The sequence below is a fragment of the Rhipicephalus sanguineus genome, chromosome 6 (assembly GCF_013339695.2).
Source record: "Rhipicephalus sanguineus isolate Rsan-2018 chromosome 6, BIME_Rsan_1.4, whole genome shotgun sequence".
NCBI lineage: Eukaryota > Metazoa > Arthropoda > Arachnida > Ixodida > Ixodidae > Rhipicephalus > Rhipicephalus sanguineus.
Window position 1 is genome coordinate 150,919,608 of NC_051181.1, and position 16,769 is coordinate 150,936,376.

The 16,769-nt window shown below is 46.2% G+C and overlaps 1 protein-coding gene across 1 annotated transcript; it reads right to left on the reverse strand.

Annotated features, from left to right (window-relative positions):
* Positions 1-10,370: 10,370 nt before the first annotated feature.
* Positions 10,371-12,424, reverse strand: LOC119397636 (P2X purinoceptor 7-like). Its single transcript, XM_037665062.1, has 3 exons — positions 12,204-12,424; positions 11,929-12,129; positions 10,371-10,530 (listed from the first exon to the last, which is right to left on the reverse strand). Exons 1-3 carry the CDS (start codon positions 12,422-12,424, stop codon positions 10,371-10,373), a joined length of 582 nt encoding a protein of 193 aa, XP_037520990.1.
* Positions 12,425-16,769: the final 4,345 nt, after the last annotated feature.

The following is a 16,769-nucleotide window of genomic DNA, read 5'->3' on the forward strand; positions in this document are numbered from 1 at the left end:
TTGAAGCAGTCGGCGGCAGAGAAATCCCGTTCGTGCACGTGGAAGCTGCACTACTCCGATGAGCCGACGCACGCTAACACGAATCCAAAGGCAAAGAACGTAACTGCGTCAAGGGTGCCTCGGCGACGCCAGCGCGGCCACTCTACCTCTCTGGTATCGAGACGCTTTAACCATGACCTCCGATATCACGTGCAATCTCGGAGTAAGCGCTAGTAAGTGTCGATCGTGAAGCATTACTTCTTTTCACCTCTCACAGACGGCGGCACCGCCCCGCTCCGCCCGCCGCGAAAGAGAATGTGTGAAAGATATAAGGCGCGTTCGCGCCGTGCCTAGCATCTCCCGAGTTGGCTTAGTCGGTAGAGCGTCGGGCGCTTGCCGTCGTGGCCGCAACGTCGTGGGTTCGATTCCCAGCGGGGTATCTTTTTCTTGGTTTTTTTTCTTTCTCACCCGTTGGCGTCCATTTTATCAACGTCATATCCGTGACGGATGTACTTGGTGGACCCCGGCATAAAACACTTTCGTGTTAAAAACGCTTCCTTTGCAAAAACTGTTGAAATGTGCCGAGCTCGGGAGCAAGGTCAAAAGCAAAGCGAAGGAATTCAGTCTTGCATGAACATGCGCGTGGAAGTAAATGCAGTTTCTCAAGTGAGTCAGCGCTGTAGCTAATATACCAAATCGCACAAAGACCGGGAAGCATGCCCAGCTGAAGGAACACACGTGCGCAAAGTGCGGCAAAAGAAATCATTTTGCAGCTGCATGTAGAATCAAGATCGTAAATCCCGCCGCCAAAGAGCAAAAAGTTGCATCACTCGAAGCCAATGTAGACAGACAGGCTGAAGACTTCTGGTTAGAAGCATTGTCGCAAAGCAGCAAAAAGTATGATCGCTGGACTGCAACAGTAAAAATAGAAGAAGCACCCATCGTCTGCAAGCTTGACACAGGCGCGAACTGTTCAGTCATATCGCGCAGTCAATGGGATAACATAATGTTATGTCCGTGGTAGTCGTCAGCTTATAGTCGGCAGCTCCTGTGTGACTGCAGGTCCGTTGTTCCCCGGTATTTCTTCGGAAAAAACTGCCTTGTACTTCTCTTGCAGCTGCTCCACTGACGGATAGCTGGTTGCATGGTTAACTCTGCCAATGACTACTCCAAGAGGGGTGAACCAATTTCGGCATAAAAGGCTTGATCCGGAGCCATGGAAGACTAGCAATGGCAGATGCTGGGTCTGGCCGTTGTAGTAGACCTCTACGTTGGCACAGCCCAGTAGTGGTAGGGAATGTCCAGACCATGTTCTGAGCTGCGTGTCGTCTTGCTGGAGAGTTGGCAAGTTCTCACTCCAAGTAGCTCGAAAAATGTGCTCCCTGATGAGCGTGCATGATTCTCCAGAATCCACCTCAAACTTGATAGGGTGCAAGTGTATCATGATATCTGTCATTATCTTCGGCCTCGTGCAGAGATTCACAACGGCATTTAAGTCGTATGGTGCCGATGACGTTAGTGGTGTTCTGGTGGTGCTATCTTGTGTCTGGCCCTCTTGAGCGTTGACATTCTTGTTCTGTTGCAGTGAACTTTTCGTAGAGTAGAGTAGAGCCTGGAAGCTGTGGCTCATACCCACACTGGGGGATTGGCCAAGAACCGCTTAGTTTTTAAAGGAAAAATTGAAATTGAAGTTCAAACTTTGTTTAATTAATACGAAAGAAGTATAAATGAATCAGAGTAAAAATTATACTACTAATAATAATATAGAATAGAATTGAATCAATAAAACCGATAATTTGGGTGGGAAATAGAAATAATATTTTGGAAAGATAAATTTTACAATCTAAGTCTTTTTGAACCTTTAAGAAACTCCTGCAATGCATCAGCAATCTTCCCGTCACTGTGGCCCAGAGAAAAAGCCCCGAAAGACAGTACATTTTGTTCATTTAATTCTAATCTAAGCAAACGGAAAACAACACCTAAGGTATTTTTGCGCAAGGTAGAGTACCTCTTGCAGGAAATGAGAAAGTGCTTCGTTGTCTCACGTATTCCGCAAAAAGGACAATTAGGCGATGCTGCCAGACCAGCTCTGTGTAGATAAAAATTTAGATAGGGAGTTTGACAACGTAGTCTTGTGATTGCGACTTCTATTGTTCATGATTGACATACTTTACTATTCCACTGATGATTTAAATGCTGGAATTCTTATATGGTCGTTAATGACGGTGCGGAAAATTCTTCTAACATCATTTTCCTCCTAAATCTAGCACCTCTAATGAATTTGGATGCGGGCAATACCTGAATTACCGGGCCATTCAATGATGACCTGGCTAGCGCGTCTGCCATTTCATTCATTAATAGGCCCTTATGCCCAGGAACCCACACTAATTTGATGAACTTTATGTGCAGTGGAACTAATGATTTGAACGCATCCAAAACATACGAGTCCTCGTTTGCAGTGAGGGAGGAACATACTGATAGTGAGTCCGTCAAAATTATTGCGGAGCTTATTGATGCTTCTAATTTACGTAAGGCTAGACTGATGGCTAAAAATTCTGCTACAAAGATGGGCACAAAATCTGGAAGGCGAAGTGAAAACGACCAGTCTAGAGTAGGAGAGAAAATCCCAATTCCACATTTTTCTTCATTTTGGGAAGCATCCGTCGCTATCACTGTCTTAATTGGCATATGCTCCAGGTAATCACTTAATATATCGTTTAATGATTGGTATGACATTAGTTTTGCATTTTTTGGAAAAATGTCATCAAACTGTATTTTAATAGAGTTGTTACTATTACTGATTATACACAGATCATTAATTTGAACGTTTATTTTGTCAAGAAGGCTTTCTATAACTAAAATTTCGGGCTTATGAAATCGCGGCGAATATAATCCAAAATAAAAGTCAGGACGTGCAATAAAAACTGTTTCGGAACGTCTAACGGAGGATTCATACAGCCTTAGAAATGCCTGTACTGCTAACAATTTAAACCGGGTAGCAAGTGAGGGGAGTCTAGCTTCCATATACAGGACCTTTATTGCAACAAATTTAGGAAGACCTAGGCATAATCTCAAAGCTTGTCTCTCGAGAACTACAAGAGGATGACGCTTGTAAGCAGCAGCCGCAGCGTATAATATGCACCCGAATTCAAGCACTGGACGAACATACATGCAGTATATTGATATAAGTGTATGTCTCCTTATACCTTATCGGCAATGACTGATCTTCCTTAATAGGCCGACTGCTCGAACACCCTTTGTTGCGATGTTTTCAATATGAGCCTTCCACGTCATAGATCGGTCATATATGACACGGAGATATTTTACTTTCTCTACTTGTGGAATAGGCTCGAGATGATAAAAAAGTGACATGTGGATAGGGTCTTTTAATGGAAATGTTAGCACGGCGCATTTACTGGCATTCAAATGTAGATGTATGCTATCAAGCCAGCTTTCTAGTGCTGACAAGTATGACTGTAATATTTGGAACAGTTCGTGAATATCACCTGCTGATGAAAAAACTGCGATGTCATCAGCATATACATAAGTGTGGACATCGTCATGTAGAGGGATAGAACTCATTAGGATATTAAATAATACTGGGGAAAGGACTGCGCCTTGCGGGACACCTCTAGTTTGAGCGTACATAGAAGACGAGATGCCGTTTTGGAAGCAATAGAATGTTCTATTTCTTAAGAATTCCGCAATCCACGCCTGAATATATTTTGGAAAGTTAAGGTTGTGAAGCCGATTGATTAAAACGATGTGTTCAACGCTGTCGTATGCTTTTGCGAAGTCAAGAGTGACTAACGCTGCATATTTTCTTTCACGCCTAGCTAATAGTGTACGACTTTCGAGATCTATATGTGCCTGCCATATAGAGCATCCTGATCTGAACCCAATTTATGCTGGATTTAATATTTGTCTCTCATTAATGAAATTTATTATGCGGGTGTTTAACAGTGTCTCGGTTAATTTTACAAAATTTGAAGTAAGCGCAATGGGCCGAATGTTGTCCAATACATACCCCTTACCCGGAATCTTAAGTATTGGTATTACCTTAGCTAATTTCCAATCTGATGGTAGCCATGCCATTCTTAGTGAGTGATTGATTACATCCAATAAAAACACTTGGGATTCCTTATTTAGCATTTTCAGCATTGCAGACGTAACTCCATCCGGGCCAGGAGCAGCTGATGGTAAGTTACCTAACATCTGTGATAATTCCGAACCGGAAATTTCTGAGAAATCTTCATCAATTAATGCTTGCAAAGGAGGTAGTGATAGTTGAGAGGAAAAACGATGTTCTAGCCCTCTACCAATTGTTTCCAACGATTCTTTTATTTCTTGCGGAGACAAACTGATAGAATCTGCATTGATAGGCCGCGGAATCATTTTCTTTTTACGCAGAAATCTATATAATGCGCCTTTATTGTTAGATTTAGAAAGGTAATCGAAAGTCCGAATATCGTAATTTTCTTTTGCGTTCAAACCAGTTCTTTTAAAAACACCAGCGTAGAACTGGTAGTCCTTCCAATTTTGAGGACATTGATTGCACAGCAACTTTTTCCAGGATGCTTTTCTACGTCTGTAGTCCATAGACAATAGTCAGTCCACCAAGGAGAGTTAGGATTGTGCGCAACTGACGAGACCACGAATTCAGCTTTCTCGCGAGAATTCTGTAAGACCGAGCAGATGCTCAACGCTTTCGACTTCGTGCTCATATGGGATATTGAAGCGAGTGAAGAAAGCAGTGATTGTTTAAATTTTTTGTAATTAATGAACTTATGCGCGTTCGAAACTGATGGGACAACCGGACTTATTATTTCAAATGTTATCGGCAGGTGGTCGCTATTTGTAGCGCAGTCAACCACTGACCAAGTCGAAATATTCAGGCTGGAGCTAGCGAAAGTCAAATCCAAGGATGACGCGATGCGACCTTTCACGTGCGTAGGGCTTCCTGAATTTAAGCATGTTAAGTGATTATCCTGTGACCATTCCCACAAGCGGCTGCCGCACGCATCAGTTTTTAACCCCAAAGTAACATGATGGGAGTTGAAGTCTCCTGCTAATAAAAAATTTCTTCCACACATGCCAATTATCGTGTCCAATGGCCGGGTGTCGTGCACGCCTGAAGGGAAGTAAGCATTGGCTATTGAAAAATTCTGACCAGACGGAAATTTTATGCTTATAACTAATATTTCATATTCTGGATCGAGCAGTTTTAATGTCAACTTTGCTTTGTGACAAATCCTGTTTGATATCAGTGTAATTATGCCACCACCTCGAGAAGGGCGGTCTAATCTAAACGAACGATAATTCTTAAAATAAAAATTGTTCTCTGGAGAAAGCCAAGATTCTTGTATTAGAATTAAGTGAGGATTTAACTGAGAACTAAGACAATGCAAATCAGTAATAGCAGCAAATATCGAGCGACAATTCCACTCTAAAACTTTCAGGGATCCTATTTTGGCTGAAGAATTGTTGTGGAGATAATTTTCTCCAAAATACTCTCCTTCAGAACTTTACTGGGCGGAAGCTTTTTTGATTTAGTGTGAGGAGAAGGGGGAGCAGCACTGTTCAACGGGGATCGGCTGCGTTTTTGAGCCCGGGCCTCAAGATCGACATCTGTGACCACATGCAGGTCAAGCAAATGTTCCTGACTAACATCCGAATGATACGCTGGGGAGCCACAGATGGTATCGGCAGCATTCTCCTTATCGTTACACAGTGTATTATCTTCACTTGCATTTAGCAATTGAGGGGATTCCGGAGTGCCTGTTGGTGCTGGCGTTAGAAGCTTAGCAATTTGATTACTGACAGCTTGAGCAATGCACTCGGTAATACTAATTGCTATTTGATCCATTACCTTAGCCATAGCTTTTTCTACAGCTATCTCAACCGCCTGTGCAAGAGACGTCTCAGTGTACATTTGGCGGGCTGTAACGCCAGCATAACCATGCAACCTCTCCTTTACAGTAGCAATGGCTTCTCTCCTAGAGCACCGTCGTTTGTCTACAATTTCTAGGACCTGCATTTCTTGCTGTCTAATTGGGCAATCTGCATTGTCAGCAGCGTGTTGTCCACCACACAAGCAGCACATGTCTTCTTGGGCCGTACATTTTCGATTTGAGTGGGCGTCGCCACATCTGCAACATCGACCGTCTGATTTACATCCGCCGGCGCTATGCCCGAATCTCCAACGGTTCCTGCACTCTAATTGACGAGACGCAAGCTGATCCACTCTGAAGATTAAAGGCCATGCTTTAATTTCAGAAGGACATGAAGTACCAGCAAAAGTCGCAATCACTGACTCCGTGGGGACTCGCTTGTTGTCTACAACTCGATTGCATCGATAGACAGCCACTACTCCTGCCACAGAAAGCTTTTCAAGTGTCTCAGCAGGGCTCAGTTGTGCGTCTACACCTCTTACGATGCCTTTAGTACAGGCCAGATGTAGTGGTATATACGCACTCGCCGGGATCGATGCAAAGGAGAAAAATTTAGAAGGTCTTTTACACATTCCTGGTCTGGCGATCGGCACACAATTCCACCACGACCAAACTGCCGTACGTCGGTGATACTCTGGTAGCCTGGAGTCACTGCATGGAGCTGTTCCTGAATCGCCTTGGGGTTATTCAACTTAATGAAGTGCCCACCCAAGGGTACCAGAGCGACGGGAATGCTGCTTACACCACTGCGGAGAAATAGGTCCAGAGGTAAGTCATCGTTATGCAAAGAGGCCGTCCACGGGTAACGATCCTGACCAGGAGAATTCCTGGCCATCAGTGCGATCTCAAGCAGAGAGAACCAAGCAAATAAATCGAACCTGCATGAGATGAAAAAAAAAAACCTAACGATATTAGTCAAATAATACAAACTATCCGGTACTCAGCCAATCAAACCAGCACAAGGACACGACAGCAAAGCACCGAACACCAGCTACTACCTGCGATTCGCATCTTCTCGGCCGGGGCTGTTTGCACTTGGTGATGCATGCCTTTTCGATATGTCCCCGTTTTACAGCGAAAGCTGTTATGAGATCATTTCACCGGCCGTTTTTGGCGCCGTAATTGTCCGCCGCCGCCGCCGCCGCCGCCGCCGCCGATGTCCGTAACCAGTATCGCTAGAAATAAGAAAAAAAACGAAATAAGAAAAAATTCCAGGGTGGAACGAGGTTCGAACCTGGGCCCTCTGCGTGGGAGCCCAGTATTCAACCTCTGAGCCATGCCGGTGCTTGAAACTGTTTTGCAAAAAGGTCCTATACAGGCTTCATGTCGGGAAGGAACCACATTAGCATATGCAATACAGCGTGGTAGAAGAGTAAAATAAGCGCCAAGCGTCGCACAACGCGAATTCTGTAACCAGGCGTCACACAATGCGAATTGCGCAACGGGTAGGTTGTTGAATGCTTCCATCCCATTACAAAGGGCTCTGCCATAATTCTTCGTCGTCATCAGGCACAGCATCAACAAAGTGCGCATAATGCCTTACATGCTTTTAGCAGGTACCATGGCTCTCCGTAGAATGACGAAAAATGGCACAGTGCCTGCTGCCCTACTTCTCAAAAATTACAATGATTTATAGCGTAGTGGTCTCCTCGCAAGTGCACTTGTATTGGTTGCCAAGGAAGCCCATAAGCGCCTGATCCATTTCCTCGGGGTCTCAGTAAAATTACAATGATTTGGAGCGTAGTGGGTTCCTCGCCAGTGCACTTGTATTGGTTGCCAAGGAAGCCCATAAGCGCATGATCCATTTCCTCGGGGTCTCAGTAAAATTACAATGATTTATAGCGTAGTGGGTTCCTCGCAAGTGCACTTGTATTGGTTGCCAAGGAAGCCCATAAGCGCATGATCCATTTCCTCGGGGTCTCAGTAAAGTTCTGCGCCCCCCCCCGGTCTCTCTCCCACGTCAACGTATGTTATACAGCATGACGGGAGAGGGAAAGAGCGACCGGGCGTCACCCAATGCAAATTACATAACTGGTGGGCCGTTTAAAGCTTCCAACCCATTACAAAGGGATGAGCCATAATTCTTCATCGTCACCAGTCGTCGCGTCAACAAAGTGCACATAATGCATGCCTTACAGACGTGTAGCTGGTGCCTCGCTTCTCCACAGAATGACGAATAATGGCTTAGTAGGTGCTTCCCAACTTCACAAAAATTGTGATTTATGGCGTAGTGGGTACCTTTCTAGTGTACTTGTATTGTAGCCCTAAGAGAGCTTACAATGGGCTCTAGAAACGCCGCTCTTCCAGCTTTCGCTGTGACTGTGCTGCTATTTCAGCGCAGGCCTGGCGTTTTTTGGCAAAAATTGCACGTAGTTTTCTTCAATCGACATACGTGGGGATCGTGCATGTCGTCGCACCGCCAACAGCGCTGCGTTTTTTTCCTTGAGTTAGCCGTGGTAGCGGAATGCGCCTGAACTTGCAGAAATACCACCTAACTGTGAACTACACACCGGGAAAACAACTCTTCCTTGCTGACGCACTGTCGCGTTTTCCAAATAAGACGCAGCTTGAGGAAGAGTGCGCTCATTTTCATGTTAACGCTATTGCGTGCCTTCAAGTTTGAGACAGATGCCTGGATCAAGTCTTGAAGGAGACGGACCGTGATCCAAGCGTGGTACAATTTCGCCAGTATGCGAGCACACAGTGGCCTCACCACAAGGCTGACGTCACTCCCGAACTACGGAGCCACTGGAGCTTCCGTGACGAGCTGCATACTCAAGATGGCCTCGTGTTCCGGAGCAATCGCCTCATCATTCCTGCCAGATTACGCAGCGAGGTACTTGGCTGTCTTCATGCTGCGCACACAGGAGCAGAAAAAATGAAGGCACGTGCTCCTGACGTAATCTTCTGGCTGAGTATAGACAACGACATTGAGGAAGTAGCCCTACGTAAACCTGCCAAAGATACAAACCAAGAAATGCGCGACTGCCGGTGCTCAGTCATAAGATTCCAACTTTACCTTGGGAGTCTGTAGGAGCTGATCTTTGCCATCATGACAGTGCCGAATACTTGGTTATTGTCGATTTCTATTCTTTCTTTTTTTGCAATCAGACCCGCGCAGGCACCATCAGCAAACAAGGTGACTTCAGCATTGAACGACATCTTTGCCACACATGGTTTCCCGAGGCGACTTTGCACTGACAGCGGGCCACCATTCAGCAGTTTGAGGACTACGGCGGTAAGATTAGTCTGCAACACGTCCGTTCTAGTCCACATTACCCCTGCTCGATTGGAATGGCAGTACAAGAAGCCAAGAAGCTACTTAAACGGTGTCATTTCGGCACAACTGAATTTTGTGCTGCTTTGATTGAGTGGAGGAACTCTCCTCGTGACTCTTCTCTAAAATCCCCAGTGCGGAGACTCATGGGCCGGCCGACAAGAACGCTCTTTCCGGTGCCAACTAGCCATCTACAGCCACAAACAGTGCCACCCCAGACTATGCAATGACGGCTTCAAGACATCAGGCGTAAACAACGCCATTCTTACAACAGGGGCACACGGCCCGTTCCAGAGCTGCGCACTGGCTCGACTGCAACTATGTACAACGTGCCCTCGGTACATTATCCCCTGTCACAGTTGTACAACCGGCTGACACTCCTCGAGTGTACACGGTTGCAACAGAGGATGGGCGACAGCTTCAGCGTACACGAGACCACCTCAGGCCCACTCTGACTCCTACTGTTTTGTCTGAAGACCACGTCACACTACTGCCGCTTGTGCGAGACGAAGGCGCCTCCGTCCCATCAGAGTCAACAGAACTTTGACGAAGCCAGCGCAAGCATCAACCGCCTAGAAGATTCCCAGCACCAGAGTTCTAAATAATTTTATGTTTCAAAAAAAGTAAAGGGAAATGTGACGTAGTGCACAATGATGCACACGCACTTAGCCGGCCGGGAGCCGCCCCCCTTCTATTATTTATATAATCACCGCCTCCTTGAATAAACGCCCTTCTTTGATGCACCATGCTTAGGCGCATCTACAGCGGTGTTTCCCAGTTCTATAAAAAATTTATTAGTGAGTCACAGGTTCATATACAAGGACGCATGACAGGTTAAAACGCTGAGGTTTCAAGGCAGTTTTATTCATGCTTTGTTATTCTCTTCACTCCTATATACAAACAGTTACAAGTTGCAATGGACATAAACGTGAAGAGCGGAAAGCGTGGCTTTCGGTCCAGTCTAACTATGACATGCCTCGACTGTCGCTAGGCAAATCGGAGCTTTCAACCGGCATCACTTTAGCACTAGAATCTTGGTTTGGCTGGTGCAAGATTCTATGTGTGATCCGAGTGCCAGGCATGACTGGCATGATAACCACATGCTGTGCAAGAGCACCAGCAGGAGCAAGACTCTAGTGATATTGTGATGCCGGCTGAAAGGCTCATAAATTTTGCGCATACTGGAAACCAGTGTAACCGTCAGATGGAAATCTCTCTCTTATTTGGTGTACAGCACAAGCAGGGAGGACCTTCCGGTGATATCTGCCGAGGCGTCCCCAAAGCCAGTGTGCAAGTTGCCTGTAGCCGATGTAGCGGTACTTCCTGTTGACAAGAGAGATCAACAGTCATTTTTTTTTTCAGCATATCTACCTTACCAAAATGTCTGCAGGACTCAGTGAAGGCCCCAGTGTGACCTTTTAGCGTGGAGAAATTGAGAAATAAATTGTCTTCACACTGAATGGAAATTCTGTGGCATTACAGGTTTCTTTGTCTACTTCCAACCTCATCATTTCCAAGGTTGACAAATTGATTCGCCATGAATTTTTTTCTTCTTAGCAGTGCGGTGAACTCTGAATTATACAACATTGTGAAGTTGGTTAGAAAGATTGAGACAAAGAAAACTACAACATAACCGCAGTCTGCTGTTGCGTCCACTACAATGCCTAAGGTAACAGTTCTCCGGCAGACAGGACCTGGTGGTCATACTGAACCTTGTGCATAAGAGAGGATGCATGAATGGCACATCAGGAAGCAGCAATGAAACTTCGTTCTTGGTGCCATTCATCTCCCCATGCCAGTGCAGGGGTATGCTCCAGCAGTGTCGTGTAATGCACCTTTCTGGAAAAAAGGAAGGCCAAACAGATACTTGATGCATGCCATGAACAAAGGAAAAAAAATTTGGCTATTTGTTGATTGTTTCTATCACAGGCTTGTCTTTCGGTGGCCTACATATTCTGATGATCTTCTCAATACACCATTTCTAGCTTTGGCTGAGCTAAGCATTCAGGATATCTGTTTACAATCGTTCCATAAGAAAACTTACCTGCTTCTAAAATTTCTAAAAGAAGCTAATTCGGCGTGAAGCTACTCCCGAGCAGTCTATAATTTTAGCCCTAGCTAGTTTCCTTCACCAGCAAAATTTGTCTTTCTAACCCACTTTATAATGAACAGTTCCTTTCCTGCTGACATAATTGCATCACATGAAGCCTCGATTAGGCGTTATGCGTTCTAAATGATGTGTTTCAGTAGAAGATTGGTTACCATAAAAATGGAAGTGAGGGGTGGCTGCAATGAGCTCAGTCAGTAAGTGTCATTATTGGAACAAATGTCTGCAACACTACTACATTATCACCTAATGACAGTTGGTGAAAGAGATTTGGCAAAGAATGCAAGAAATGCTGAGACGGTGATTTTTTTTTTTTTTTTGAAATGGACTATGTGGGTACTGAGTGCCGTTTCAAGTTGTACAGCCTGCGAAAAAGACAGCTTTGTGCCTATTTTACTGAAATCCGAGCGGTATTTCCAATAGTAAACTCTTTTCAAGTGCTGCTCCAATGACGGTAGATACCCGAACAATAAATCAGGCAAATCGCAAGAAGTTGAAATTTTCATGAGCACTTTCTCGCACAGCTATTGATCACATCGTTTTCACGTTTGAGAAAAGAGCGAGATCAGGCGGTCGTTTGTGCATGTTATGTAGCCTTTGGGCAAGGCTCTTACCTTGTTTCCTCGGCGAGCAGCCCATGGTCCTCAAGCATTTGAAGGACTACAGTGAGCACAACCTCGTCAAGGCATAGCGTGTGAAAATACGGGTGCACTGTAATGCACCCAGACGGCTGCCTCTGAATCGTCGCGTGGATCTCGCGGCAACATATGCTCTCGCGAGCGGTGGGCATCGGCACGCACTGTCCGCACGAGCACCTATTAGAATAGTTAGGTTAGCGATTGCACACTCTCGCAAACAGCTCTACATAGGCTACAAGACTTGCACGTACCAGCGCGTATTTCCGAGCCGATCGGGTTCAGGAGGGTCATGTTCGGGGCTTCCGCAAGCGGAGGTTCTGCCACGCGGTCTCGATTTGAGTGCTTCCCGGGCGCAGGCTCCGTCGTCGCCGTCGTCGCCGCCGCTGTCTTGGTCTGACGATGGCTCATCTCGCACTCGCAAAGGTGCGTCAGCGTACGGCTCAACGCCCAAGAGCCGACTCCGCGTCGACATCATGCGAGGTAAAAAAACATACGGTCGCCTTCTTCTCCGTGTGTTAGACAATGGTAAAACCAGGATGGTTTGAACCCTGCCGTAACTTTCAATTTCGCATGAGTATATATACACGCACGGACAGGTGGCGTAGCAGGGGGTGGCACACCGGGCCCGTGCCCCCCCCCCCCCCGAATTTTTTTTCTGCCATGGGATACGGAGCACAAAATGACGCTCGACCACATCTGCCTGCCCGGTACGCACATCATTCAAGGAGGTGCCTCCCCTCCTGGCACGGACAAGGGTGCTTGAACACCCCTACCCACCCCGGAAAAGGTTTCTGGCTACGCCACTGGTGTTAGACAAGCTGGTTCTGTACACTAGGGCTGTTCCTTGAAAATATTATAACAGGGCGAGAACGCCTTTTAGCCATTAAAGTTGTGAGTGCATGCAATTCTCATAAAATTAAGTTCTGGCAAGGATTGGCTGCCTTACCTTTCAAAGTACACAACGAGTAACATGTTCACTTGAAAGAGCTCAAGACAGGGTCATGCTTAAAATGAACATTTATTCAAAAATCTATAAATCTTTAGCAAAGTACAAGTACATAACATGAAAAAAAAATATTTACAAATTCACATAATGCACAAAATTTTAACTGGTACAACTGGAATAATATAGCAAAACATTACATTTATGAGGTAAGACTTCACATTCGCAGTAAGGAATGTTGAATGCTTCTGGGCAGCAGAACTTCTTAATTATCAACTCTTCGAGTTCACATAAAATAAGGCAAAATGGAACTTCATATTTATATAAACACTGAAATGTTCACAAGATAAATGCATTCCATCATGTTGTTTGCCTCATCTTAAGGTGCTTCATCTTGTCTCTTTTAGCCTGTCTTGATGCATTCTCATCTGCCACTAGAAAATGAAGCCTAGTTATCACATAAAATCTGATCACTTCATTTGTGACCTACACATTGTGCTGTGCGTAGCCAACCGTGTTGAGCTTGTTAATAGAGAGGCAGGAGATGAGATCTCTTATGCTGTTCCTCTTCAGCTTGTTAAAGCTAAAGCAGTGCGTAAAGGCATCTTCCATTTTCAAGACCAGCTAAGTGCTTGTGTTAAACATGACTATCTTGGACGTGGGCCCTGGCTGTCCCCTTGTAGCAACAACTCTGCACAGTCACCACATTTGGTTTTCTTTAGCATTCTTCGAGCTACATACCCACAAACATAGTATGTTACACGCGAGTCATCTTTTTCCCCAACCAACTCACGGTAGTCTGGAAGGGCATCACATGCATTTAACATCTCATGGACCTCATTGAGCTGCCATACATCTAAAAGATCATCAAGCTTGTTTTGCACAAATTTTAGGTCGCAACTGTTGCTCGGACCCAAAAGGCTATTTAACAGGCCCTCTGAAACATTGCCACGCGAGGGAGACCGTGCCAAGGTCTGAAAACTGAGGCAACCACTCGTCGCTGCTGTTTTCCTTTTCGGTGGGAGCTTCTTCGTAAGGTACGACGGAACATTCGGGAAAACAGTCCGTATGGCGTCGGGAGTCAGGCAGGGACGGTCTCGGCGAATTTGTACGGTTTCACCATTGACCACATGTTTGTACGTCCGAACGATAAATCACTCATCGAAATGCGCTTCGCAGACGACACAGTTTTTCTCCAGTGGCTTGTCTGCACGCGGGATCAAGCGCTCCCAAGCCTCGCTTCGTTCGTCGTCTTCAGGAGCGGTGAAAAGGGACGCCTTGTTACCTTGTTTTCTGGCGGAAACATACCCAGCAGTGCATCCTGGAGCAAAGCAGTGTCTATGTCTCTTTTCAATCACCATAGCTGTAACGAGCACGGCCACATTGCAAAAAGAAATCACTGAAGGCAGCGGCAGCACGGCAGCATTTCGCTAAAACATACGTGTTCCCCGAAGCACCACGAGCATGAAGGCATCTGATGATGATGATGAGGACTTGGAGCCATTCCCTTTGTATCGGGCGGGCAAGATTAATTTGCCCTAGCCAGCGAACAAAAAAAAGAAAAAAAAACACACACACAGCACCGTAAATAAGTCTGTACGGCTAATTCACTGCCGCTGCGTCGCTCGCCACCACCGCACCAGCCTTGCTTTGGTGGTGCAACTGCTGCATAGTTCACTGCACCAGCCGCTTCATCATTCATCGCCTGCGTGCAGCACCGTGTCACTCGTGCGCGCAAACCCCAGTGCCTCGGGCAGAGTAGTGCCCTCTCGCTGGCGGGGGCACAAAGACGTACAGCGTAGCACAAGGTGGGGGATGGTTTCCTCTTCCTGCTCGCACACCCGGCATAAAGCCCTCGTGTCGTCGGTAGCTTCGTCGAATCGACGGCGGTACACAAGTGTTCGCAGTGCCCCAGCCCGCGCTTCAAACAAAAGGCCGCTACCCCCATTTGTGTCGTAGATGCGTTCCTTTTCTATAACACTTTTGTGCTTGCGGTACTCCGTCAATGTTGTCTTGGAACACATCGCCTTCCGCCGCTCTTCGTTTTCTTCTTCCCGTACTTGTTCTTGAACGGCCCGAGCCCATTGGCACTCCCTGGTTGCCGTCACGGGCTTCGCGAAGAACCCGAACTTTCGGCGGAGGTTGTGCAACCACGCAGCCCATTCAGTCCTCGTTCCGGTCAAGTGTATGTAGCGGAACAAGCGCCGTGCCCACCTGCGGTCGTTCATGAGACGCAGGCGGCCCTCGTAGGCTATCTTGCTCCTGGCTTCTCTAGCCTCATACGACGACCACCCCACGTCTCCTGCTGCTGCTGATGATGATGATGATGTCTGTGGTCTTCCCCTTTATACCGGGGGGGCACCTTTTAGTGTCCTCACCGGAACGAGAAACAAATAAATTTTAAAAATAAAAGAGAGAAGGAAAGAAAAAAGCCGGCAGATCCCACGCATTGTGGGAATCGATGTAATGCGAAGCAGCCAGCAAAGAGCTGCATACATCGTCTTGTATGTCATTGAGGAAAATGCGTGTCATGGTTCTCATGTTAACTCCTATTATTTATGTTCGTCACACAGTAACGTCGCGCAATACCAACTTCGGGGTCGATCAAGCTAGAGAAACGGCCGCCAGCGCCCCATGAGCGTGGCACGCAAGTCATGCTGTACATGACATGCGAGTCATGATTGTCATGTTAACTCGTGTTTTTATGTTCGTCACACAGTCACGTCACAAGATACCAATTTTGGTGTATATAAATCTAGCGAAACCGCCGCCAGCGCCCCATGAGCGTGGCACGTAAGTCATGCTGTACATGACATGCGTGTCATGATTTTCATGCTAACTCGCGTTATTTGTGTTCGTTACACAGTCACGTCACGCAATACCAATTTCGGGGTAGGTCAAGCTAGCGAAACCGCCGCCAGCGCCCCATGAGCGTGGCACGTAAGTCATGCAGTACATGACATGCGTGTCATGATTTTCGTGTTAACTCGTGTTATTTATGTTCGTTACATAGTCACGTCACAAGATACCGATTTTGGTGTATATAAATCTAGCGAAACCGCCGCCAGCGCCCCATGAGCGTGGCACGTAAGTCATGATGTACATGACATGCGTGTCATGATTTTCATGTTAACTCGTGTTATTTATGTTCGTTACGCAGTCACGTCACAAGATACCAATTTTGGTGTATATGAATCTAGCGAAACCGCCGCCAGCGCCCCATGAGCGTGGCACGTAAGTCATGCTGTACATGACATGCGTGTCATGATTTTCATGTTAACTCGCGTTATTTGTGTTCGTTACACAGTCACGTCACAAGATACCAATTTTGGTGTATATGAATCTAGCGAAACCGCCGCCAGCGCCCCATGAGCGTGGCACGTAAGTCATGCAGTACATGACATGCGTGTCATGATTTTCGTGTTAACTCGTGTTATTTATGTTCGTTACATAGTCACGTCACAAGATACCGATTTTGGTGTATATAAATCTAGCGAAACCGCCGCCAGCGCCCCATGAGCGTGGCACGTAAGTCATGATGTACATGACATGCGTGTCATGATTTTCATGTTAACTCGTGTTATTTATGTTCGTTACGCAGTCACGTCACAAGATACCAATTTTGGTGTATATGAATCTAGCGAAACCGCCGCCAGCGCCCCATGAGCGTGGCACGTAAGTCATGCTGTACATGACATGCGTGTCATGATTTTCATGTTAACTCGCGTTATTTGTGTTCGTTACACAGTCACGTCACAAGATACCGATTTTGGTGTATATAAATCTAGCGAAACCGCCGCCAGCGCCCCATGAGCGTGGCACGTAAGTCATGCTGTACATGACATGCGTGTCATGATTTTCATGTTAACTCGCG

Excerpts from the sequence above, each read along its gene's own strand:
- LOC119397636 (XM_037665062.1), bottom strand. The coding sequence starts at position 12,424 with ATGTCGACGCGGAGTCGGCTCTTGGGCGTTGAGCCGTACGCTGACGCA. Across the intron at positions 12,130-12,203 it reads CGGCTCGGAAATACGCGCTG|GTGCTCGTGCGGACAGTGCG; the intron begins GTACGTGCAAGT and ends CTATTCTAATAG. Across the intron at positions 10,531-11,928 it reads CTGCTCGCCGAGGAAACAAG|GAAGTACCGCTACATCGGCT; the intron begins GTAAGAGCCTTG and ends TCTTGTCAACAG.